The 27760-nt window shown below is 35.4% G+C and overlaps 2 protein-coding genes across 3 annotated transcripts in view; one reads left to right on the plus strand and one right to left on the minus strand.

The window, feature by feature from the left end:
- Positions 1-215: 215 nt before the first annotated feature.
- Gs1l (pseudouridine 5'-phosphatase-like Gs1l) lies at positions 216-12457 on the minus strand. Of its 2 annotated transcripts, XM_085951366.1 has the most exons (4): positions 12223-12447; positions 6502-6720; positions 751-983; positions 216-546 (listed from the first exon to the last, which is right to left on the minus strand). In XM_085951366.1, the coding sequence occupies exons 1-4, from the start codon at positions 12317-12319 to the stop codon at positions 367-369; spliced, it is 729 nt and encodes a 242-aa protein (XP_085807492.1). In that variant the 5' UTR covers positions 12320-12447; the 3' UTR covers positions 216-366. The 2 variants fall into 2 exon arrangements, with proteins under 2 accessions (XP_085807492.1, XP_085807493.1); XM_085951367.1 differs by lacking the exons at positions 216-546; positions 751-983 and adding an exon at positions 3055-5108 and having other exon boundaries at positions 12223-12457.
- A 1676-nt stretch (positions 12458-14133) lies between these two features.
- Positions 14134-27760, plus strand: part of dlp (glypican dally-like) — a 267883-nt gene continuing 254256 nt past the window's right edge. Inside the window, exon 1 of the mRNA XM_085951360.1 lies at positions 14134-14589. Coding sequence (XP_085807486.1) covers positions 14328-14589 — 262 coding nt within the window. The 5' untranslated portion in view covers positions 14134-14327. The remainder of the gene's footprint in view (positions 14590-27760) is intronic.

The raw sequence follows: 27760 nt of genomic DNA on the forward strand, positions 1-27760 counted from the left end.
AAATGGCACTTACTAACGTAATAACAAATTTACAATACAACATTCACATTTCGAAATTTTCACATACACCGGTTTCGCCTGTCATTTAGGCAATTTTCAATTTTACAATGGCCAAGATAAAAATTTAAATGATTTGTTTGGAATCAAAAGTAGAACTATCCATAATTTAACATCCGCTAGAAGCTATCAATGTAAACCGTTATCTAACATGTATTTTTATCAATTATATTCACTAAAAATTCACAAGATATTTTTCATAATTATCTTTAAATATTGAAATGTGGATAGTTCCACTTTTGATTCACAAAATGGTATGAATCAAAAGGGTGTAATTATTTCATTACAATGGTCTAAAAAATAATTAAACTATGACTTGAAGGGTGGTAACCCAAATTCCTCGGGTCGGAACTGTTCTAAGTTTTCGAGCACCAGTGTCGCCCTCTTGGTGAGAGATTTCTCCAACGTGGGATCTGGCACCATCACGACTTGCATGCCAGCTGCCAAGCCGGCCTCTACTCCGTTCGGAGCATCTTCAAACACTAAACACTGCAACAATAATAAAAATCAATCGATTAAATTGCATATTACATTGTTATACTAGAGCTGATGGGTAAATGATGAGATTGAATCAGTATAAAGCCATGTGCACAGAATAGCCACTTGTGCGGCAGATATATATAGACTCGAAAATATAAAATTAACACTATTAAATTGATTGTTATGGGTATTAGAATAAAAAATTCAACATACATTTTCTGGGTTGGGTTTATCGGGAAATCTGGAAGCGCAGATCAAGAAGACATCGGGGTTGGGCTTGCCGTGTTTGACTTCTGGATCCGAACTGCTGATCACTTTGTGGTGGAAGCGGTCGAACAAAGACATGTAATGGATTGTCTTGGCGTCTACACTTTCTTTGCCGGAACTCGTTGCCAAGGCTATTGGGATTTTGTTATTATGCAGATGTTCGATTAACCTCTTTGACCCTGCGAAAGAAATAAACAAAAGATTAGTATTATCATTATAAACAATACGCGAGTAGAGAACTACAAGGTTCTAAGTGTTTGTCCTTGGAGAAACAAAAGTAACAATGATGCAGCTTAGAATACTACTTAATTGTTGGGTTTGTTTTTTTCAAGGACGAACACTTAGAACTTTGTAGTATTAGGCTCGCGAATATGAGACATCTATTTACAAATCTGTTGAAAATTTTCTGGTATCCTTCAGGGCTCAATCTTGGGGTCATTGTTCACAATTGTTATAAATGTCAACAATGGCCATTAAAAAGGCTATGCTTTTGTTGTTCGCTTACTTCCAACTGACTTTCTCTTAGATATGCTTACATACTATTGTTTAAACGCAAGACATTATCTTATATTTGGCAAGGATTTTTTTTCAACCTATAGGTGGTGTAAATGACTTGCATACCTATGAGTAGCGAAGGGTGGAGGTAGGCTGTTACTGCACACTATTTTTGTCAGATTCCCACGTCCTACCTCCACTGGTTACATATAAATTGTACGTAAAACATTTCACCGTGAGCTTTCTTATCAAAAGGAGATGACCGTATACTATACGGTCTCCAATTTTATTAGATTCAATTGAACATTAATTCAATTTTCATAGCTGATTTTGGCAAAATTCATGAATTCAAGAATGAAAACCTAACCTAACAAATAATCCAGTATATCGGCTATTTTCAAAATATGTTTGATGCTGGCCTGTTAAGTGTAAACCGGCAAGAACCGTGTTTTATTTAAACATGAATTATGTCAGTATATACAACCCAAAGAGGTTGGACGGTCTTTAATACACGGCCATATTTAGTTCCGATACAACATTTCACGGTGAAGTGTGATACGGCGAACTGCATACTTACAAGTTTCCGGACATGACCTCTACTAATGATGGTTTGGCGTAGGCAGGGTTTAATTGAATTTCAAAAACTAACCAGCATTATCTGCAATTTGTATTCTTAGTTCAATGATAACAAATAAGTATGACTGACAAAAGTTTAGTGTGCACTATTTACATCAGATCTTAACAACCTACCTCCACCCATCGCCACTAGTGCATGATAACTATCTTAGAAATCATGAGCATCCGTTATTTGTTCTCTTGATGTGCAGAATTAATTTTCCATTAGTAATGTCAATTGGGAGGGAAATAACGATGTTCAATTAAATCACTCAGGATATTGAGTTAAGCGGATATTGTTTTATAAGTTTTTAAAATAGGGTCAAGACGGTAAAGACATTGACAGATGCCATCCTCGCAGTTGGGATCAAAGAACTTTCACAAGATTCTACGCTAAAACATCTGTAGTATCTGGGAATCAATAACAGTTATGTCCACATCTCTGAACTGTAGAACAATACTTGCCTTATGAATTTTTTATATGGAGAGAATTTTATGTTTAAGTATGTTTTATGTATAAGTACATGACAGCACAAAGATGGAACGGAACAATCGAGCACCGCACTGTCGAGTGAAATAAATAGATGTTCGTTACGATTTTATACAGAAAGAAGACAAGGAATTTCTATCTACTACTTAGAGCCCTAGCGGGGTGAGAGGAAAGAGAAGTGTTACCAGGTTCAATTCATACTTTGCCTTATTATTTATCTTTATCTTTGCTTCTAATAATAATAATTTTATAGAACTCCATTTGTGTAATAATTAAATTATTCTTCTTCGAGCCCTGGCCTCCTCCACCACCGTCCTCTAGCCGGAATGGTCATCCGCACGTCTTTTCCAGTTCCTGATTTTTAGCAGCTGGTTTGCATCTTTTGTAATGTATATAATATAATTAAATTATAATACATGAAAATATAACGAAATCACGTGTAGGTATAGAACAGTTTATAACATATTTTTTAATTCTTAAACCTGTGGACCGATATTTTTTCGTGACTGCATTATTAATTATTGATAAACGAACTCGTTCAAAAACTCGGAACATTAAAACATCACGCTAAAAATGTATGTGTCCAAAAGATTTATTAAAATTAAATATATAAAAATTAGGTAGGTATATAATAATATGCTTTGAAATATACAATATTTATACAAATTACTTATTTATTTGAAACCGTTTTAAGAATAATACAATCGTATAGAAAACATTACAATAACTCAGTCTATTCTAATTACTTATCAGTAAATAAATTTTGGGAACATTAAAATTATTTTGTAATAACAAAAACAAAACATAATACAAATTATTAAAACATGATAAAAAGAAATATATTTATTGTGAGGAGTGGAGTGGAGAGAAGAAGGAGGTTTGGTTGACTCCAAGAATGATAAGGCTTGTTTGCGTGATTATAAATTATACCCCCAATTATTAATCCCCAACAATAAATAATATTTACAGACAGTGTTACAAGTACAATTCAATGATGTTATTTCTAGGAAGTTACTAGACAGATCGGACAGGGTAGAGCGGTTACCCGATGGTCGTGGTTACGTTGATTGACTGTGAGTGCTGAGTGATAAAGTAGGTAGAAATACCTCCTCTATATATTGGTTGAAAGCAATGGCATGTATCGAGGCGACACTGCTGTCAGCAAATTCTTTTTGTCGCCCGGAACCAACTCGGAGTCTAGACAGCCTCTTCATATTGCTTCCGAAAGAATTTGTTTACGAGGTGACATTTCATTTGTTCAATTGTTTAAAATTCAGATTTGTTTCAAAAATACATTGTAATAGGAAGTCTTGCGTCTGAAGCAAAGGTCACTTTGTCTAGATGACGACAAAGGTGACTTCTGGCGTATGTGTTAAAACATGATTTGATGAAGGGTACATAAATGCTATAGTTTACATTGTAAGTTCAACTTAATGCTATGTAGGTATTACTTAAATAAATTAGGCATGTTTGAGATTCACGATGGGCAGCCACATACTTATATATAACCTTAATCTATTCTTCCCCCGACGACTTTTCAGATCAGAACTACTGCCTGTATTTACACTAAAACATAAACTGTCAAATATATCGTCCATTTCTTCATCGCAAATGTCATACTCGTCTTCAACCTTTTTTACGTGGTTGCAACACCTTTGCCAAGTATCAACACTTATTGATGAAAATGCGTCTTCGGTAAGGCTGACAATATCACTTGATAGTTGGCTAATATTTTTTTCAGCCACCTTCGTTTTCATAATCCCCCAGATCATTTCAATCGGATTTAGATCACAATGATACGGGGGGAGTCTAAGGACGGTGTGACCATAGCTGGCAAGCAATTCATCGATCACAAATTTTTTCCGTCTCTTATTGGCCAAAATTATTTTATATAATTCAATTTTTTTCATCCCACAACTAAATGGAATTTCATTAAAATCAAGCCAATTCTCCATTTCTATCTTGCGGCTGCCCATTGTGGGAGCTTTTTCCAGTTGGACTGAATGATAAGAGGCATTGTCCATCACAATAATGCTGCTTAAAGGTAGGTTTGGAATGAGTTTTTCTTCGACCCACCTTTGAAAATTTATGGCATTCATGTCGTCGTGGTAGTCACCACTTTTGGATTTTGACTTGAATATTAGCAATGCATTTGGAATAAACCCCATTTCACCGCCTGCATTAACAATTATCCAACGAGGACCTACCGAATTTGATGATAACACTCCTGGTGTGTCAATCCCTTGCCAGCATTTATTGACAGCAATGGTGGGATGTATATATGTTTCGTCCAAATATACTACTGGTCGATTTTGGTCTCCCAATCTTCTGTTTTTTTTAATTTCATTTATATAGTCTGTTCGCTAGGCGAGAATATCATTTTTTTCTCTCAATACGTTGCGTTTTGAGCCACATTTTTTATATTTAAACCCCAATTCAGTCAAAATAATACGGAGCGATTCTCTTTCACCCTCAGAATGTTTGCACTCTTTAAGAGATGCCAATAGCTTATTTATGGTGGGTACCTTTTTTATAACTGTGTGAAACTTTAGGATTTTGTTGCGAATCGCACATCGATCAAAATCGTCCAAATTAATTCTTTTATTGCGTCTTCTTTTGGAGCCAGGTGTACCATTTTTTTTTTCCGAAGTGGTTGGGTCAGTTCCTTCGATTTTAATCCTGGAAATTGTCTTCATCGACACTCCTAAAACAATGAAAAAATAATAGCGTACATGAAAGGAATGTACTATTTAACTAAGTACTAAGGTAGGTACTATTTTTAAAGTGTAGATATTGTAATTTGCGCAAGAAAAAGAAAATAGTTGGTCTGAGTACTCGGGTACTTATACAAAATACAATAGTCATATTAAAATATACCTTTTCAAACACTACTTAGAAATCAATGTCTTTTTGAAACTATTACAAGAAATAAAAATAAAGTTTTTTTCTTTAAAAAAATATCAAACTAAATATTAAATTATTGAGTATATTTTATCAGCGTATGGCAACATTAACATATATAGCAAGATCGTATCTGTCATCATGGACGCTCTAAGAATTGAATTTTGCAAAGGGATAATGACTTGCTTATTCTCTTTTATCGCAAAATTTTGCAACGTTATAAATAATCTCCCTGGCATGTCCGAGTACTTACTGGTTTTCCAGACTTTGAAGTCATTTTGTAAAAGATATTGTTAAAATACTAGAGATGTTCGCGGTAAGTGTTTACTAAAAGAAATGTGTCGCTGGACAATAGCGGACCCTCCACTTCCCCTACCTTTCGCAGGTCTTTCCTCTCACCCCGCTTCATCTCTTCGGTCTTCTTATGCCGGTAGGGCTCTACTATATTTTGAAGAATATATTTGGATGTTTGTTTGTACCGTCCTTCGGTTTTTCTTTATACAAATCCACACGCTCAGTCGGATTTCGACAAAATTTGGACAGTAGACGGAGGCCGACGAGCTGGAGTGCGTGGTCGGGGTATCGAATTTCAGATTTACCCCGTTGCACTCCGGGTTGCACAATTTTAACGTTTTTGCGTAAAAGGGGCAAGGAGTAAGGGTAAGGGGCCTTGAAATGCGGAAGTTAATGCTGCAACCCCCATTTTTTATTAAAAATGTCGATAGAATGTGTACATTTAAAAAATATTAGCGTTTATTTCAGCTCGATCGAAGGTCAAATGGCAAAGTTAGATGCAAATAATTGTGTTATTAGAATCGCTAAGCGCGGCGCGGGCGATGCTGTGCTGCCACATTACATCGGAATGCTTCACTCACAGACAATTATTCTATGTAGCGGCATCAAGAGTGTGGGGGTAGTAAAAATCTATATATTTTGGCACCAAATGGAACAGCCACAAATATTGTATATCGAAAAGCCCTGGAATGATGGATTGGATATTTATATTATATATAAATGTACTACTTTTTAAGATATTTAAATGCAAGAAATGTACTTATGTATATTATGTTAAAAATAAAAATCTATAATATTATATTTTTTTACTTTTTTAAATTCAATCCTTTGCACTCTACGTATTAAATTTAGAATTTTTATTTTTCAAGATGTCCGCACAAAGAAATATGGAAAAAAATTACCTTTCATTAAGGGTGCGTCCCTAAGCATCTGATTGCCCAATGTCTTCATTTGGATGTGGAACTCCTGAGGGGTAATAGGCAGACGGAGTTCTTTGCAAGCTATCTCCGAGGTTCTCTGCTCCGTGGTGCCCATCACCATCAGTCTAACATCCCTCGGGTATGACTTGCCGTATTTGTTTGCTATTGTGGCCACAATTTTCTCGTATATGTGCTCGGTATCTGAAAATAAGATAAAATAAAATTAGACTAGAGGGAGTCTTATGCACTTTTAATATGTCAGTAATAGCTATTTGTAAAGGTGTTTTTTTTAGAGGTATAGAACTTTGAAATGGAATAAAACAAAGATGACTTTTTATATTGACATGAAATTTACTTTATTCGAAAGATGCTCTTTTGGCATTATAATTTAAATATGACTTCTGGCATATGACCGCCACGGCTGGCTCGGACGTAGTCTAATCTGGAGGTCCAATTTTCGATGACTTTTTCCAACATTTGTGGCCGTATATCGGCAATAACGCGGCGAATGTTGTCCTCCAAGTGGTCAATCGTTTTGGGCTTATCGGCGTAGACTAGCGACTTCACATATCCCCACAGAAAATAGTCAAGCGGCGTTAAATCGCACGATTTTGGAGGCCAATTCACGGGTCCGAAACGTGAAACTATGCGGTTACCAAACGTTTCCTTCAATAAATCAATTGTGGCACGAGCTGTGTGACATGTTGCGCCGTCTTGTTGAAACCACAGCTCCTGCACATCATGGTTGTTCAATTGATGAACGAAAAAGTCAGTAATCATGGCTCTATAGCGGTCACCATTGACTGTAACGTTCTGGCCAGCATCGTTTTTAAAAAAGTACGGACCAATTATTCCACCAGCCCATAAAGCACACCAAACAGTCAATTTTTCTGGATGTAACGGTGTCTCAACATACACTTGAGGATTATCATCACTCCAAATACGGCAGTTTTGTTTATTGACGTATCCATTCAACCAAAAGTGAGCTTCATCGCTAAACAAAATTCGCTTATGAAAATCGGGATCAACGGCAATCTTGTTTTAAAATAAATTTTCACAATTTGGAAGCGTTGTTCAGGCGTCAGTCTATTCATGTTGAAATGCCAAACCAAACTAAACATAAATTACTTAACAGCTGACAAAATGGCCGCCAATTAAAAAAGTGCTGCCAGCTTAAAGTTCTATACCTCTAAAAAAAACACACTTTATTATAATGTGAATTCTTTGATTCCGGTACAAGTCGAACATGTTTCATATTCCAAGGTCAATATATGTTGGTACTAATTAGTAAATCAATACAATCTATTCATAACGAACGCAATTGCTTCATTCTTTCAAATTCATTGTAATTTTTAAATATATAACTACGCCCACAATGGCCGAGCGATTACGCATCTGGCTTTGTTTCATGGTTTTTCATGCATTTCATGCTTTGGTCCATGTTTGATGTATATATTTGGGATGATGGTGATGAGGCATAAGTCAAACACGGTGAAATTAACACAAAATTGATATAAGTAATATATTATAAGAGACAACTTTTATCATGCAAATATTTTAAGTGGTTTTGATAAAAAAGATAAAATTTGGCACACAGATGAAATAAATAACACTGGCTTAATGATTCGAAAAAGATTATAGGTAATCAATTTGGAAATACATTACAGTCTGTTTGTTTTTCAAGATCAATTAATTATTGTATTAATTCCCAAACAGATTATTTTAATTTTAATTAATTCTAGAGGTGTGGCAATATTCAAGGTTGGATAGATAATATTTATTCATAATAAATTTAAAGCTACATATTGAATTACTATAATACCAAAGGGAGTGATTATTTGCAATTTCATGTGATTCTTCATCTACATAATAATAATTGTATAATAAAACTTTTAGGCTTGTAACACTTAAGGCGCCGGGCACATTGAATCAAGCGAACGGGGCGCTCGCGCATATTGAATGTGAATCATCGAAAATACAACGTGATCAAATATGGCAGAGCACACTGGTTTTGACGAAGCGCTGTGCCCGCCCGCCCCATAATTCACGCGTTGTTTGGTTTCTCAGCGGGACGAATTAACGAAAATACTTTGTTGTGAAATATGTCAAAGCAGCCCATTGAACACGGCAAGCAAAAAGGGCGCGCGCTATTTTATTTTATCTGCTTCTGGACGCGTTGTCGATAGACGGGCGCCTTGGCATTATTTTAATAACAATGAAGTCTTCGTTTAGTTGCTGGGTGTGTGATATTTTGCTGGTAGAATTATGTCATCGTGAATATGAATTACAAGCCGCCGAGAAATAAAATAATATTTTTATTGCTTTGTTATGAGAGACGCTGATAATAATAATTATTTTGTGCTTCTCGTGCCCCTTATTACATAGGTTTCATACAATTTTGCGCTACTCGTAATTTTTGGATTTCTCTTATTATTATGGACCTAATTTAAAATATATTTGGAGTTTACTCATCGATTTGCCACTGATAAAATGTCACCCTTCGATAGTATACAACATAAGTCCGAGGTGCTTCATAAATTTTACCATTAGATTGAGTTTAAATAATTGAATTGAATATAGTATATTTTTAATAATATTGTATTTTGCCTCCCCCTGGAACCTGTTACCCGTGCGCTGCGCACCGAAACACCCCCGCTTGACACAACCCTGCACGCACTGTGTTAAGGTCAATAAAATTTTATTTAATAAAACTCCGCTATCTATAATTGTGCCCATGTGTTTAATGCTTGCTTGCATACGATGAAGAATTTTGACCAATTTATTTTGAGTGGTTGCCAATTGAAATTATAGCATAGGTGTCAATACAATCATTTATTAATAGACAAAAATATACAACAAACAAAAAAAATATAATACATAATAGTCAACTTTTACATAATGAGGAAATGGGTAATCAAGGTAACTGTTGGGCAAATATTCAACATTTAAAAATATTACAGGAAGCAAACAATACATAACACAATATAACAACAAACCGTTATGTAATGTCAGTATTGCTATGTATAAATATTAAATCTTTGGTGTACAAGGAAAGTATTAAGTATTACATGATCCATTGTCTTACAGCGCCTATACGCGTACATGGATTTCTTCTTTCGACTATATCCTACAAGTAACACGCGCGTTACCATGATCTTACTCCCTACTTCATTTATCGTTTGTCAATTTATGGCTACGGCCGTATGTTGTAGCTTAGCCACTGGGAAATGCCAATAGAAATGGTGTATTTCAAAAAAAATACTACCTTATTCTTAGGTCAATAATTTTTATAAAGCATAATGTTTATTCGTAGAATGTTTATCACACTTGAATGGTCAAAGACATTTATCTTCAAATGTGTTATTCTTGCACATTTTTTGAATAATAAAATGCCTAATTCTTGTCAAATTTGGGATCACAGAGATTATCAATATAATTTTTAATTGTAAATATTTCACTATAATAATGTCGACATAAATTGTACTAATGGTTTTATAAATGCTTTTAAAAATTAATAAATATAAAAAATCTTAACACCACTTCACATGGACGTACTAAAATATGACTATATTCTAAAACATTAGAGCGAGAGGTTTAAAAGAATACGATTTTATGTAATAAAAATACTTTATGCAGTCATCAAATGTTTAAAATAAATATAACGGATAATAAGGGTTCAAAATTATATAAATAGATTATCTACAACGTTTAAGGTATGTCCAGGATCATGCTTTGAAAATAGCATAAAAGCTCCATTTTGACGTACGCTGAGCATGTCCCCCCTTAAGATAAAATAGGCCTCCACAGAGTGGAGGTTTGTATTAACAGATTATGTTTTTACAAGAAATTAATGTCAACCACTAGCTCAACCTTGTTGTTGTTTACTTAGCCGGGCAGAAAATGAATCAAGTGATATGGCGAAGCCACGCGGACTTCCTCATGGTTAATTTGAAAATGACTTTCACGTAAGCCGGTCAATGAAATAAAAATAAGAAAGGTTAATGCTATCAATTCGAAATCTCAATGAAATTATCTTATATGACAACTGAAAGTAAAATCTTTTTTCATTTTCATGATTCAATTCCTATGGGCAAATAAAGTGAAACTCAAAATCCGCCACGCGATCGACTGATCGATGGATACAATAGGCTGACCAATGAATCGTCATGATTGTTTTATGATATGTCAAAAAATATGTATGCGTTTAACCTACACAAAATTAGATGTAGGTACACAAACAAGTACATAACAATAATAAAATGTATGAATTCCGAGCTTACGCGTCGGGCTTATAATATCGTGGGTCCCGGATTCGAATTCCAGTCTGTTTTATTAAGGCTATACCTTAGTTGAGGCACGGTCTAAAAAGATCGTGGCTAGGTATGCGCGGATTGCGGGTTGCGGGTGCAAATGACGCATGCCAAACGAAATATAATTTGTCATATAAATCCAAAATGCGTCCATTTAATGTTCTGTTTATTGTTGTATTAGTAACGATAATAATATATTCATACAAATGTTATCTTTTTAAAGTAAATGGGTAACGCTTTTAGTCATCTTTACACGATTTAAGAATTAATACCCCCGTCGCCATCAAGAAACAAATTGACGTGTTCCCATCTTGACGTTCTCTCTCCGAATGGCAGGGAGTCTAAAATTTCGTCGCGCCTATAGTTGAAAATTATTTGCCGTTTCACTGATGTATCCGCCTTAATGCGTGTTTGGACCAAGAGTGTAGACCTAATAGGTTGAGCAAGTGACTACCATCCATTTCTCATAAAAAAAAATCTGTTAATTCAATCTCCACTGTTAAAAAATTGTTCTGATTCCACAAACTTTCCACATAAGTACCTACTTATATTGTTAAAAATCAATAATTATATTTTGACGATATACATACATATACAATACCTACATATTCTAGTAAGAGATTATTTTTGTCAATTCCTTTGACGAAACACATGCCTACAAATGATAATATCTTATTTATTAATTGTGATCATTCTATATTATAATGACTTATAATGTGTATCATCTAACCAATCGCAAAAATTGACACAAAGTAAATACATATTTTTTTTGCATAAAAAATAATTAAGTACTTGTAAGCTATAGATAAAAAATATATAAAAATATCGCAATGTTATCAATACTAAACAGTCATAAAATTCTTATCTATACATGAAATAAATTAATTTGGCAGTTCAATAAAAATGAACTGAGTTTGAGAAACAAAGGTTTAAAAAATAATGAAATTTAATCGCGTCAAATTTAATTAACATGTCAACAATGAATATTTAAATTTCGAATGTACACCAGAATTAATTGTATTCGATTTAAAAAATATTTAAGTAGATGGTCAAACATTTCTTTAATTAAAGATATACTGATACGACTAATTCAATTAAATACATTACAGTTAAATGAAGATAAATTTTAAGGTAGTTTACTTTCTACAAGGAAGTGTAAAAATACACGAATAAGGAATATGACCTTTTAGCGGCATACATTACAATCATGGTAAACAAACCAGGAAGTCAACCGAAAATTAACGATATAACAGGTAAAATCAGAAAAATATAGTATGATGTACATGAAAACCATACAAACAATAAATAGCTACTCGTTATTAAGTGTTAATTTGTTAGTTAAATGATTAGAAAACACTTTTTTGGGAAATTTAAAATTATGAAAAATAAAAACCTATAATTACGCCATCCATGTCGAAGAGAACATGTGACACCTTTTTGTAATTCAGTCCTCGTGTTGTAGAGAAGCTCCTTCGAAATAAGCAGTACATTTTGGCGTAGTTTCTTTCACTATTTTATTATAAACAATTGAAAGAGAAAAGTTGCCTGTCCACAACACTGTTAAACTAAAATGACTAAAAGTGACGTTCCGAACAGGTGAAAATCTCACTTCGGAACTGAAATGAAGTGATAAGCAGATAAACAATGAAATGCAGTTTAACCAACATTACCAAAACGGTTCTAATGTCAAATTCCCAATGGAGATGCGCGTGAAGTTAGTTGTTTTTGTAAAAGAGGTTGCATACTAATCAACCAAGAGCCGCATGATAACAATAATTTTTCTGAATAAGACAATAGTTACTCGTATAATTTATAGTATTAAAAAATTATAAGTCAGCAAAATCATAAATAATGACTGCATGACTATTTTCCTCATTAGATAAATATTGAACCAGTTTTAAACATGGTAAGAGATAGAAATGTAATATTTAAAAATAGCTTTGCCATGGGTAGATAAGAAAAATAACAGTAAATTTCCATTAATTTTTCGCTTTTAAGTGTAGCTTATTATATTGTGTTTAAACGTAGTGCAAGTTATATGAACAGTAAGTTTTAATGTCATATTGAAAAACATTTTCTCCAGATTTAGCATAAATCCCGTATTTGCCCACTGCATTGAAAAGAACCCTGGGACTATTCAGCAGTGAAATATAAATATTATATTATGACGACTATCACAATGCGGCAGGCTAAAATAGGTACGCGATATTGTGCAGGTAACTAAGCTGATAAAAATAGTGGGTAATTTTGCTCGACCGGTGTAAAATCAGAAGGTACACAAAAAATGCAGTTATACAATGATAGGTAGGTACTCGTCATCAACATCTTCTTGGCTACGTGTTAAAACTGTGAATTAATATGCTCCGCCCATTTTTTAACCGCAATTCCATTATAAACTAACAAGCTCCTCCCATTTAATAAACAGCAGCGCCTAGAAGCGTAACCAAGAAGATGTTGCAGAAGAGTACTAAGAAACGGTAACAGTGGAACGAGCTACGGGAGCTTTTCATCCAACAGTAAATTAACTTCGGCTGATGATGTTGAAATTATACAATCATTTTTTGTCTTTGTCAAAGATCATGGACTCCCAATGAGGAGAACTTAACTGATGTTTTCAAATTTAATTGACTGACATCATATTATCTTTGTAAATATTTCACGATAAACTCAATCATTCCGATTACAAGATAATTACATACTTAAGGCTGATGATACACCCTGGTCAGCCCATTAATTTGTCAACATTATAATATTTATTCTGTTTTTAGATCTGTAATTCCACCCATGGTCGCTTCAAACTTTCCTCCTCACAAACACAATATTATCGTAGTTCACCGATCATACCTCGCGTACTTCTATAGTAATTCTAATTTTGATTTGTATTAAGAGTTAGTGTTATAAAATTATTATTCTACATTCTACATCATAAAAATAGCACATCAAAGAATCGTTTCACACGAAAGAGATTGAAGGGGAGGAGTCCAATCTCTTTGTTTCACACGGTCAAAAATAATGTTTTTTTATGTAGGTACTTGTCAGAGGTAAAAATGGGAGGAGCTTGTTAGTTCACAGTTTTAACACGTAGCCAAGAAGATGTTTTCGCACAATACTTTTAATATTCCGTACGTCTACACTTTAGTTTACGATATCAGGGTACAGTTTTCTAAACTAATATTTGAAATGTAACAGGATACTTGTACCAATAAAATGTTGTCAATTCACGATGACAAGAATGAAGTAATTTTCTTGAGGTTGGCACCCGTAGTACATGTGCATTCTTGCCTGGTGTGCGCAGGCGCCTCTCATTGTGAGTTTGGACTTCGGGTGTGTAGGCTGTCGTCGCGATTTCGTCCCCGCGATATACTTTGTTGACATTTTACTGTGCATTCAAAATAGAGAATGAAAATTCACAAAAATATTTCGAATCGGCGTACGTTCTAGTAAATTGAAACTAAATAGATCTTTTTCAATAGTGTTAAGAGTGTTTTAATCGTCGAAATGTCTGCTGTGATGAGTTTTTACGGTGGACTGCCGATCGCAAGACGAGTGTTGGCTTCTGTTATGGGAGGTATTTTGGATTCCCTCCGCCGCAAAGGGGTAAATAAGTTCGGGACATTGTGTTTAATATCTGTTCTTGTGTTAATGTCAGCCGGAATTGGTCCGGCCGCGGCATCTTCGCAAATATCGTGCAGTGTTGTTAAAGGCATTTTCCAAAAGAGCAGTGTATCCAGCGCAGACATTCTCAAGGAACCAATAACCGGTATGTCTGCATGCATGCCTCTTTACACTAAATTACGACATAATTAACACGAAAACTATATTAACTTGATACTGGCTCAAGTACCTACCTTCATTTAGTCTGCTTTATCGAAGATCTTTGTATCCGCCGGTAAAAATGTGCGCGCTATTTTGTTTATTACAAAGTAAACAGTTCTTATAATATTAATATGCTTAGATAAGTACGTTGTTTATAAATTGTTTTCTAATATTTATACAATGACAGTGTTTATAGTTCGCACTGCACGTGTTTCATCTTCTTCGAAACATACAAGTCGAAACAGACGTCGGATAATGTGTTCAGGCAGATGAAAGACGTGTCGGTGTGTAACTGAAGTAATGTTCGATGAAGTACTTACTCTTGTATTTATTTATCCATATAGGTAGTACCTAGGTATTATGTTTGACAGAATTATACCAAACCTTCAGAATATTGCGAATATAATCATTCTCGTAAATATATTATAATTAGGTACCTACCCATTAAAATTAAAATTTAATATGTAGGTAATAAGTTCTGTTCACAGAACTGATTAATAAGATAGATTTCGTTTACGTTTTAATGACGGCAAGGATGCACAATGCAAGAAATACAAATCCTCTCCAGAATGTCTATTTATGTCACATTATGACGCAGACATATTTTTTGAATCATATTAATTATCCACACCCAAGAATTGTACCTTCTTACTACAATACACCACTTCCCATTATTTTTGTGTTCCCTGGTAGAGTAGGTATACGTTTTATAACTTTGCACTTTTTTTGTATTCTTTACTACACTGATACGCCTCTGCCTGATTACCTCGCATGAAATTCGATCAAACGATATTCATCAAGGGCGCGACAACCCGGTGTGGGTCCTGACCTCCTCCAACAGCTCCCTCCACCTGTCCCTATCCAGTGTGGCCTCTTTCCAATTTGGTACCCCCAGAACACGGCAGTCACTGGCAGCTCCATCCAACCAGCGAATGTTTGCCCTCCCTCATCTTCTACGCCCTATTGGATTGCTGGACATCACTCTCTTTGCCGGTTCATTGTCATTCATACGGTGCACATGACCTAGCCATCGCAGTCTCCCAATCGTAATTGATTGAACTGCGCTGCAATCTTCGTACAGCCCGTAGAGCTCAGCATTATATATCTTCTCCTCCAATTGGTGCCATCGCTGATCGGTCCATACATACGTCTCAAACGATATTCACTTGTATTAATATAATATGTAGGTATGTAGTAATAAATAAATGCATAGGTAGATAATATTTATGTAAGAACAATATATTTAGAATATAACTATTAAGTACATCATTTTCGTCCTAGAGCCGGAGAGCAAAGTTATGAATCAAATGCAAATCTCATGCAAAAATCAAGTGCAAATAACTAATGCCAATATACTTATTTTTTTTCTAAATTAAATACTTAAATAATTAATAAGAAACGACCAATGGATCTAAATAAATCATCCTAACCTCAGAGTAGGAAATAATCAGATATTGTCTGGCTATCTATACCTATACAGTCTGCACTTTGTAGAGTGGAGTAGGGAATCCAATCCCGAGCCAAAATTCTGATCCCGGGATTTCGGGATCACAATTTGACAATCCCGGGACTGGTCCCGGGATTGGCATTTTTTTCCATTGTTAATATAAAATTTTTATTTTTACAAATAACATTGATAAAATCGGTCAAAAATAAATCTAGTATAATTTATAGTATTTAAGATATTTATTGTTAATATTGTATACGTTCAATCTTGGAAATACACAAGTTTAATGGAGTAAATAATATTGTAATATAAATAATAATGTGAATTTAATATAAGATTGCTGTTTCTGATAGTAAATACATAATAAATGGATTAGCGAGATTTAAAATAGTAAAGCAAATAATCATGGCGTACTTATAGCCTTTCCGCATCATAAATCTAATTAGTCAGCCAAATATGAAACTGCCGTAAAACGTATGATATCATGGTAGAATTACTTTGTTAAAAGTGCCAAGCATTGTTATATAATGTTTGAGGCTTTCACGGTTGTTTTTTATCGTAGTATATTCTTGGGTTTTCACCGTGTCTCCTTCTTCCTTCTTTACTCGACGTTTCGGGCTCGTTGCAGAGGCCATTATCAAGAGATATGTTTTGTATGTATGTGAATGTAAACGTTGCTCTAAGAAAGTCAAAAGGAATCCGATTATCTAAGAGCAAACGTTGTTCAGAGTAATCTGTCAATCATTACGACCGGAGATACTGGCTCGAATATTAGATTTTGCTGATAGTGCCGGAAGCCATGACGTTTTTATCGATAGCGATTGCGAATACCACTATCAGCATTCCACTACAACATTTCATCCAGGAAAGCAGTTGCGAAGGGTGGAGGTAGGCTGTTAAGATCCGCCATAAATAGTGTACATTAAACGTTGTTAGTAATCTATGTATTTGTTTTTAATGATTTAAGAATACAATTTACAGTGTTGGCTAGTTTTTAAAAATCAATTAAACCCTACCTAAACGAAACCATAGGTATATTTTGGGCGATACGACAAAATTGTGCATAGTTTTTCATTCATTCTTATTTGTTGGACTAAGAATACCTATTACACATATTGTTTGTTCATTTTTTTTTTTAATTCATTAAGCCCTGCCTAAACCAAAATATAATATTATATATTTTATAGATAGATGAGTATTTTTTGACTATTATCGATTATGGCTTGGTTTCGCAGCGTTTAATCAAAATTTTAAAAACTAACCAACACCATCTGTAAATTATTGTGGTCATATTTCAATGAAAACAAATACGTACGACTGTTAAAATTTAGTGTGCACTATTTATGGAGGATCTTCACAGTCCACCTCCACCCTTCGCCACTGAATTTGATCATGCATAGTAACAAAGGCGATTGCGAATATCACCATCAGGCTGATGGCATCAGCATTATTCAACTGCAACATTTTCACCATCTTATAGCCTAGGAAAGTAAGTACATACCTATCTACACCTTCACCTACGTCCCATATCTAGACAATCGTTTGTCACTTTGTCACATCTACGCTGGAAACAAGATAGGAATAGGGGCGCAGGTATAGTGTACTTAGAAATGTACATAGGTAGTTTCTTAGAGAGTGGAGCGTCGCCGCCGCCCGCCGGGGGTGCGAGACTCAAAAGGACGCCGACTGTCTCCCTGCCGACACTAACTTTCTCAGTCACCCGAGTATATATTTTACTTACCTACCCCTGTGGTGGCTGGTATTTCAGGGGATGGTGACGCGACATCCTAGCAACAGCTGTATACTTGTAATTGGTCTGGATTTAAGTAGTATGTTGGTACAGTAGGTACTTGATCGATTCGCAATACTTAATTAAGATATTGAGGTTTGAAGACTACGGGTTTGTGACAAACGTATTTAAATCGAATTCCAAGTTAAATTCCTACTTATGTAATAGTAAATTTTATATAATCAACTCTTTTCAAGATTCTGTAAATGAGGTCTTGTTGTTCATTATGGATGTATTCTAAGTAAAAGCTATAGATATTTTTGGTTCTTGTCGTTTTAAGGTGATACATCAGTGAAACGGCAAATAATTTTCAACTATAGGCGCGACGAAATTTTGGTCTTGCTCGCATTCTGAGAGAGAACGTCGAGCTGGAAACACGTCATTTTGTTTCGTGATGGCGACGGACGTATTAATGCTTAAATCGTGTAAAGATGACTAAAAACGTTACCCATTTACTTTAAAAAGAAAACATGTCAATGAATATATTATTATTGTTACTAATAGAACAATAAACAGAACATAAAATGGACGTATGTTGGATTTATAAATGACAAATTATATTTCGTTTGGCATGCGTCATTTGCACCCGCAATCCGCGCATCGCCTAGCCACGATCTTTTTAGACCGTGCCTCAACTGAGGTACAACCAGGGAACTCAGAAATAATGGGAACTGAAATAAATAACGGGTAAGGCGATAGCAGGTAACCGACTCGAGTAAGGAAGAATCCGGGTTAAACTTACACACATGTCAAAAATGCGTTGTACGTCGAATACTGAAAACTGCTGTCGGTTTATGCATTTACGCTCATTTAATGTTGGTGTATTACACACACTATTGCACGTGCATAATGCATGCTTCATTTTCATAGGACACTCACACATTCAAAAACCCTGCATCAATATGCGGCGTATTGCATATAGCCTATCGGTATTCTATTTATTATCGGTTCTGTGGGTACAACCTTAAGGGAAGCCAGCGGCAAACAAATTTTGAAAATAGCAGATATATCTACTGGATTAGTGGTTCGGTTAGGTTATGTTAGATTAGGTTTTCATTCTTGAATTCATGAATTTTGCCAAAATCGGCTATTCCCGTAAACCGACATGTACCGATATTTTTTAATGTTTTGATGCTTATATTTTATAAGTGTTTTAAGGATGACAAGTCAGACGGAAACATTGAAACAAAATTAGATACTTACCTAAGTACTTACGTTGCAATGGAAATAGTGCTTTTATACTATAAAGGTGTTCATAAGTTGATTTTTTTAAAATTACCTACCTACACCGTCAGTCTTGTAAAATTTTACTCATGAATCCCATTTCAGTAAAAAAATGAGATTTTGATTTATATTTTCTAGTGTTATCCAATATTTACTTCCGCGGCAAATTATTTTGAAAATAGTCTATTAGAATAGAACTATTTAACTACTTTTGACATATTTTCCTTTACAAGGAATATTCTTCTGCCTTATATAGTAGCTATTTTTTTTTTACTGACATAAGTCATCATCATCATCAGCCGTGATCGATCCACTGCTGGATGAACGCCTCCCCTAACTGCCTCCACTCTCCTCGGTTGCTAGTTCTTTGCTGCCATGTACATCCACTGAACTTGAAGAGTTCATCTATCCAGCTGGTTTTAGAGCGTCTATGTGAGCGTTTAGTGCCCCTTGGATACCACTGTATGACTGTATTTTTCCAGCGGTTGTCCACTCGCTGAGCGACTTAAGTACTTAAATGAGTATACCAGTGGCGACGAGTAGAGGTAGGCTGTTAAGGTCCGACATAAATAGTGCACAATAAACTTTGTCAGTCAAACTTTTAGTTTTCAACTAAGCCTACAATGTGTAGAAAGTGTTTGTTAGTTTATAAAATTCGATTAAACCCTGCGTAATCCAAGCCATAGTAGATACTAGTCAAAAATATTCATTTATCTAAAAAATATCTACAATTATGCCATTTCATTTTATAGTTAGAATAATATTTTTTATCTATTATGGTTTGATATCATCAGCCGGGGTCAATCCACTGCTGGATGAAGGCCTCCCCAAGCTTCTTCCAACTCTCTTGGTCCTGTGTCGTTCGCTGCCATGTATTTCCGCCGAACTTTATCAGTTCGTCAATCCAGCGGCTTTTAGGGCGACCCTGTGGCCGTTTCGTTCCCCTTGGGTACCATTGGATGACGGCATTTGTCCAGCGGCCGTCCTTTCGGCGAGCAATGTGCCCCGCCCATCTCCATTTCAGCTGTTTGGCAACGTCTATTACATCGCGTACTCTTGTCTGCTTCCTAACCCATTCGTTTCTCTTACGGTCCTTTCGCGTGATGCCCAACATGCACCTCTCCATGCCTCGCTGTGCGACTCTTAACCTTTGGACATATCTCGTGTTGAGGGTCCACGTCTCGCAGCCATACGTGAGCACGGGCAGCACACATCGGTTGAACACCCTACGGTTCAGACAAATTGGTATGTCATTCTTGAAGATATTATTCAGACGTCCGAAAGCACTCCATCCCAGCTTTGTTCTCCGAGCAATTTCATCGTGCATGCTTCCGTCTATGGGCACCTGATTTGGTTTGATATAGACAGGGCTTAATGAATTTAAAACAACTAACCAACACCATCTATACAACGTACTCTTAATTTAACGAAAACAAATAAGTATGATTGAAAAAGTGTGCACTATTTTTGTCAGATCACCCATATTATACCTAAACTATTATGGTTTTGCTTAGGCAGGGTTTAATTGAATTTAAATAAACAAACCAGCACCATTTGCAAATTGTATTCTAAAGTCAATGAAGACATATAAGTGTGACTGACAAAGTTTAGTGTGCACTATGTATGTCGAATCTTAACAGCATACCTCCACTCTTCGCCACTGTTACTTGGGTACCACTGTATGACGCCATTTGTCCAGCGGTTGTCCACTCGCTGAGCGACATAAGTACTGAACTGAGCATACTAGGTATTATTATCAAGTACTTACTAAAAGTTTTTTTCGTGGCCCGGTTTTCTACCCGTATCTGAAGCAAGCAAGTGCTGAAGTACACAGACTGTCAATTTTAATTAATATTCACGGCTTTGCAGGATTTTCGAAACTTGCTGATTTCATTAAAATTGAAAAGCCCGAAGAGTTTTGCATAACTAATTGATTCAGCGGCGCCTCGCGACGGCTAAGTGATTCGAATAATATTGTTTAGCAAACGTTTAGCAAAACACCGATTATTAGCATACGATTTTGTAAAGCGCTAATGCGTTTTGAGCTCGGATTATTGTTATTGGTCTATTTATTATACGCCCACGTTTACGTTTACATGGTATTATAATCGTAGAGATTATGTTTTGATTTTGATAGAAGATAATATTTTGGAATACTTAATAGTGTAAGAACTTAATTTAATTTTAATCTAATTCAAAACTTTCACAACATTAATTACATGAAACATATTAAGATTAATGGTTACATGTAAATTGTACGTAAAACATTTCACCGTAGCACTGTTTGCCGCGAGTTTTCTTGTCGGAAAGAGATGGAGTGGCCACAAGAGTGGCGAAGGGTGGAGGTGGGCTGTTTAGCATGGCCCCCACAGGGGAGGCTGACAGGGCTTTAGCCTGGGGGCCCGGGCTCTGAGGGCCCCGCGTGGCGCGTCTACACATCACAAATTTTCTCTAATGGTAAAAAAGTCGCCTGCGGGCTATTTTACTTTGAGCATTTTAAAATATGTGATTGTGGGATACAAATTTTGATTATTGTGTGTCGAAATTCGAAAACTTTTTAACTCAGGTCGATTTATTGAAAAATACAAAAATCGTTAAAAATACACTGAATATCCTTAATTTTACCTGGACTTTTACCATTTGGTTTCTGTAGAACGTCTGTTTTTCACCCTAGTGATAGGGAGGGGGGGCGACAAAGATCTTGGCCTAGGGGCCCGCTTCAGGATGTGGTGGCCATACTGTTTAGATCCGACATAAATAGTACACAATAAACATTGTCAGTCAATCCTATTAAACTTTATCTAATCCAAGCCATAGTAAGATACTAGTAAAAAAAATATTCATTCATCTATAAAGTATCTAAAATTATGTCATTAAATCATACATACTTTTAGATATTTTATATATAGAAGAATATTTTTTAACGATTATGGTTTGGCTTAGCCAGGACTTAATGTACTTTAAAAAAACTAACCAACACCACTGCAATTATGTATTTTTAATTCAACGAAAACAAATAAGTTTGACTTAAAAAGTATTACTTACCTACTATTTTTGTCAGATTGCCCATATCATATCTAAAATATTATGGTTTGGTTTAAGCATCTTTAATTGAAATTTAAAAACTAACCAGCACCATCTGCAAATTGTATCCTTTGTACATGACCCCCACGAGGGTGGGGCTGACAGGGCTCTAGCCTGGGGGCCCGGGCTCAGTAGGGGCCTGGCGTGGCCACAAATTTGCTCTAATAGTAAAAAAAAGTCGCCTGCGGCACTATTTCCATTCAATTATATTGTTTAAAATTATGTGGTTGTACGATACAATTTGTCATTGTGTATCGATACTTGATAACTCCGTAGGTAATTCAAATAGATATTATTAAAATATACAAAAAAACGCTAAATATACACATTAATTTTACTGCACACACCATTTGGAAAACGCTACTGCGGAGCGTCACACTGCCTTTATCCTTAACGATAGGTAGGGGGGGCGCCAAAGATCCTAGCCTGGGGGCCTGCTTCAGAATGTGGGGGCCATGCCTTTGTATCTGGTAAAATTCATGAATTCAAGAATGAAAACCTAACCTAACCAATAATCCTGTTCTAGTATATCGGTTATTTTCAAAATTTGTTTGCTGCTGGCTTCCTGTAAACCGACAAGAACCGTGTTTTACTTATACATGCATTTTATGTCAGTAGGTACTATACGACTCAAAAAGGTTGGACGGTCCTTAATATACGGCCATATTATGTTTCCGATACAACATTCCGCGGTGAGGTGTAATACGGCGAACTGCACACTTACAAATTTCCGCACAGTTTAGTTAGCATTTTATATTACATTTTTTTTTATCCGAAACAACAATTACACGGTACCTACGATATAAAACACAGCGAATGCTCCAGTCTTTGCTTTATGTATCCATAACAACTTGCAACATTATCGGCCATCCTCTCGATTGGCATTCCAGCCCATTGTCCACCGATTGGTTGGGCAACACGAAACCACGATGATGGGGCATTTTTACCACGTCATGGTGACCTCCGGAATCGTCAAAATTGATATTACTATACGCCAAGCTGCACAGATCGAGACGTGTTGTCGAATGAGTACGTACTACCTAGCTTATAAAAAATATAGATTTTTCAGACGATACTAGACAAGGAATTCGTCTGAATAACTACAGTACAACTACAGCAGTGCTCCCAAGCCGACGAGCTACGAACCGTTGCGATTCGTTACATTTCGTGTGACTTCATCGAAATTAATAATATTACATGTTTAAAATATACAAATAACTAACCAATTCTAACAATATCTGCATACCTACTGAGAAAGCTAATGCATTTGAGCCTAAATGTAATTCAATAATTCAACGCTGTCTGTGTTTTAAGTTCAATCGTAATCAAAGAATTACCTACCAGTAGCGAAGGGTGGAAGTAGGCTGTTAAGATCACACTTTACCGTGAAATGTTGTATTGGAAGTATGTTCAATCTCTTTGGGTCGTATAGTACTGAGATAAAAGTCATGTCTTTATGACAAACACGGTTCTTGTCGGTTTACACTTTACATGAAACCAGCAGCAAACAAATTTTTAAAATAGCCGATATACTGGATTGTTTGTAAGGTTAGGTAAGGTAAAATAATTGGAACATTATTGTCTGCAATGGCTTCACGAACAACGCGTATTTTTTCATCTCGGTGCTATAGAGATGAAAGTATAGTAAAGTTTATAGTATATGGTCATCTTTTTCCGATACGAAAGCTCACGCCGAACTGTGCTACGATGTTGAAATGTAATACCTACGTACAATTTACATGTAACTAACTAAACTATATTATATAGAATGGTGATTTTCAACCTTTTTTCTGGTAAGTAGTGGGTAATTATCGACTTCAAACACATGACAGAATAATAATGTTCCATGGGTTCAAGAGGGGTAGGTACTTAATATGTACATTGTCAATTAACATCTCGTTTAGAGCCTACAAATTACAACAAGGTCCACTATATTCACGCACTTCATCATGAAACTGTGACTTTCAATCGTAGTGCTACTGTTTGTATAAAATGATATTGAATCATATTGAAAACAAAATTTGAAGTAGAACGTTAATTAATTTGAACGAAATATGTAATCGAAAATCTTCATTTACTGCATAGACGTTACCGCATTGCATTCGATGTTAAGCAATAACTAGTACTACCATCGGTGCTCGCTATTTAGAGCTGCGGCCTGACCATAGACGGCCTTGCCTGCAAACATGTCTAGAATTGATGCAGTGTGTGAAACATAGCACAGTTAAAGGATTCTGTGTTGCATCGTGTGAACAAAATACTAATAAACCACCATACACATAAAACTCATACACCTGGGTTTGCGCATATTTATATATTGTTATATTCTGACAACCGCATTTATAGCTGTGCCGTCAGATGTTTATTGTAAGAATACATACTTAATGTAATTAAATTCAACATACATTGCGATACGGGTAATTGACTTACAGATTTTCTTCTAATGTCTCGTATTCTGCAAAATGTCTTTCCACCATGAACCTACAGCGGGGAACTCAGAAATAATGGGAACTGAAATACATAACGGGTAAGGCGATGACAGGTAACCGACTCGAGTAAGGAAGAATCCGGGTTAAACTTACACACGTCTCAAGAATACGTTTTACGTCGAATACTGAAAACTGCTCTCGGTTTATGCATTTACGCTCATTTAATGTTGGTGTATTACACGCACTATTGCACGTGCATAATGCGTGCTTCATTTTCGTAGGACACTCACACATTCAAAACCCTGCATCAAGATGCGGCGTATTGAATAAAGCCTATCGGTATTCTATTTATTATCTGTTCTGTGACCTACAGTGATTCATTAAATCGAACACTGTGAACTAGTAAACTAGTATTTTTAATATTGTGGTATTTTATAAAATATGTATATAATCTTATCTCTGTTCCTCTATGTCTGTATATTATATTACAATAAGTATATGTATATATATATACTGAGGTACTTGTCAACAAAGCTTTTTTCTTCTGTGAAGTTAAAAATACCACCTTGAGTACTCGTCAGTCGTCACTTACCTATCCTCCTCAATCCTCATGTCTCTTGAAGAATTTCCCACGTCACTTGACACGCCCGACCTTGTTAGGGCTTTCGGTGCACGTCAGATGCCATCACGGTGACAATATGGGACGGATGCTTTGCGAGACGTCGAATGTAGCGTGGAGTCAGCCTTCCGTATATTTTACGTTATAAGCAGTGGCGGCTCATCCATATGCACTGCGATACTGCAGCACCCCCAAGCAAATTGAGACATATGTAATATTGTAATATACATAAATCCATGTATATTATATGAAAATATCAATATTGTTAAGCGTGTAATCAGCTCGCCCGCGCATCGATACATCCAATGTCCAATAATATTATCATAATCATAGGTACTTGATTTTGCATAATACCGATTTCAATAGAATATTCTCCAGTGAGCGACGGAGGGGCGCGGGCAGCGGTACTCGCAGCTTCGTGCTGCCGGTCAGACAGTCCGTTTTCAGTATTTTTCCGTTTCTGCGTCGCGTGAGCACGCGCGCCAGAGCGAGGAAAGAAATATAGCTATAATGATGTATTAACATTGTTAAAATTTATTTCTGCAAGCAATTTATGCAAAGTTCTTTATTTAAATTATGAATATAATTAATTATTTATATTTAATTTTGATGTTAATAGTAAATTATAATCCAAATAAACATTTATTTTTAATCAAACCGCAGCACCCCCAAATATCTTATCCACGAGCCGCCACTGGTTATAAGAAATACGTCTACCGTATCTACTTACCATGTTCTGACTACAACACTAAAGTATGAAAGGTGTGATATTGACGAAAGTATGGGATTACTGCTTTTATCGCATAATTTTACATATGTTATAGATAGACGAGTGTGTTTTGACTATTATTTATTATGGCTTGGTTTCGCAAGGTTTATTTATTGAAATTTAAAAACTAACCCGCACCGTCTGTAAGTTGTAGTCTTATTTCAATGAAAACAAATACGTATGACTGACAAAGCTTAGTGTGCACTATTTGTGGCTGATCTTAACAGCCTACCTCCTCTCTTCACCACTGCCACTGTATGTATAATATCTATAAATTGTCCGATCATATCGTATTTAATACTGTTGAGTCAAAAAATTAATATTAGATATAGGAAACAAAAAACCAAGTAGTTTTATTCATATTGTGGGTATAAAAAATGCGATTACTGATTTTATAACTTTGATATTTCGTCCAAAGTTTTCGATATAATATCATTAAGTAGATGAGTTTTATACAACTGACTGAAAAGTATTTATTTACTTAGGTACCTACCGACTCAAAATTTGCTCTCATGCAGTAAAGTTTCACTTTCTTCCTTTAAATACAAGTTAGTTTCCACTTTTGAATGAGTCAGCAGGTTTAATAATAATTCAGAGTTTCCTTAGAAATTCAAGGATTTAACTTTCCGATGATATCACCCGTAAGTTTAGTCATATAAGAAGGTTGAATCATTCATAGCAGCGTTTAATAATTATTATCCTTGTATGTAGGGCAGTGGTTTCCAAACTTTATGTCACTACGCCTCCCTTTCAAAAAAATATCTTATCTTGGCGGCTCTCCCTTTTATTTCATTAAATAATACGGACACCTTTTTAAATAGTCAACAAAGTACTAATACAAAAAAAGGTGTCGCATCAAATTGCAACACACAACCATATATTTAAAATATTTGATAGCCGTGAAACAAAGCAGCGTCGCAGGCGAATTTTTTTTACTGTTAATAAAATAATATGAAAAGTGCATTAGAAAACCAACCAAGAACTCAGTAAATAGATTTTGGACACCTTTTTAAATAGTCAACAAGGTACTAATACAAAAAAAGGTGTCGCATCAAATTGCAACGCACAACCATATATTTAAAATATTTGATAGCCGTGAAACAAAGCAGCGTCGCAGGCGAATTTTTTTTACTGTTAATAAAATAATATGAAAAGTGCATTAGAAAACTAACCAAGAACTCAGTAAATAGATTTTTGTTTGCTTAAATATATCTGGCACAGAAATTTAAAAGTGGAAACATGGCAAACTTTTCAACAACAAGGTCCATGCATTGATTTATTCACTCTTTTTTTAAATTTCAACCAAATAGACTAGTTAACCAACAAAATTATCTTTCCTAAACAATTTTATCTCAAATTTCAACATTATTATTTGACCCTTTTATTTAATTTTCACGAGATAGCCAGCGCGCCACAATAGTAAAGTGAGGTATTATAAAATTAGTCTCCATATTTTCAGACAGGTTTGCAAACAACCTTTTATAGGACTGTTTTTTTATTAGGTTTATAACTAGCGGCCGTTTTATAAACTATGCATTTGCACACTGCAAACCTGTGGCTACGTTAATTGTGTTTATTAACTTTTCGCGCCTCCCAGTTAGGAAATAGCTGATGTAGGGTACTCCGGTTAGTAAAAATAATCTCCCAGATCACGTAGGTATATCCCAAACAGTGTGGACTCAAGGTGTTTTTTTTTCCACTGCGATTTCACTGTGCTCAGCGTTGGTCAAAATGGAGCTTTCATTGTATTTTCA

This window comes from Rhyacophila brunnea, unplaced genomic scaffold (assembly GCF_057557595.1).
Source record: "Rhyacophila brunnea isolate RB1 unplaced genomic scaffold, BYU_Rbru_1.0 scaffold_24, whole genome shotgun sequence".
Classification (NCBI taxonomy): domain Eukaryota; kingdom Metazoa; phylum Arthropoda; class Insecta; order Trichoptera; family Rhyacophilidae; genus Rhyacophila; species Rhyacophila brunnea.

What these genes read in the sequence shown, in the direction of transcription:
- Gs1l (XM_085951366.1), bottom strand. Translation starts at nt 12,319, where the DNA reads ATGTACTGCTTATTTCGAAGGAGCTTCTCTACAACACGAGGACTGAAT. An exon ending in CATGGATGGCGTAATTATAG is followed by an intron (nt 6,721 to 12,222) that starts GTTTTTATTTTT and finishes TCTTATTTTCAG; the next exon opens with ATACCGAGCACATATACGAG. An exon ending in ATAAACCCAACCCAGAAAAT is followed by an intron (nt 547 to 750) that starts GTATGTTGAATT and finishes TTATTGTTGCAG; the next exon opens with TGTTTAGTGTTTGAAGATGC.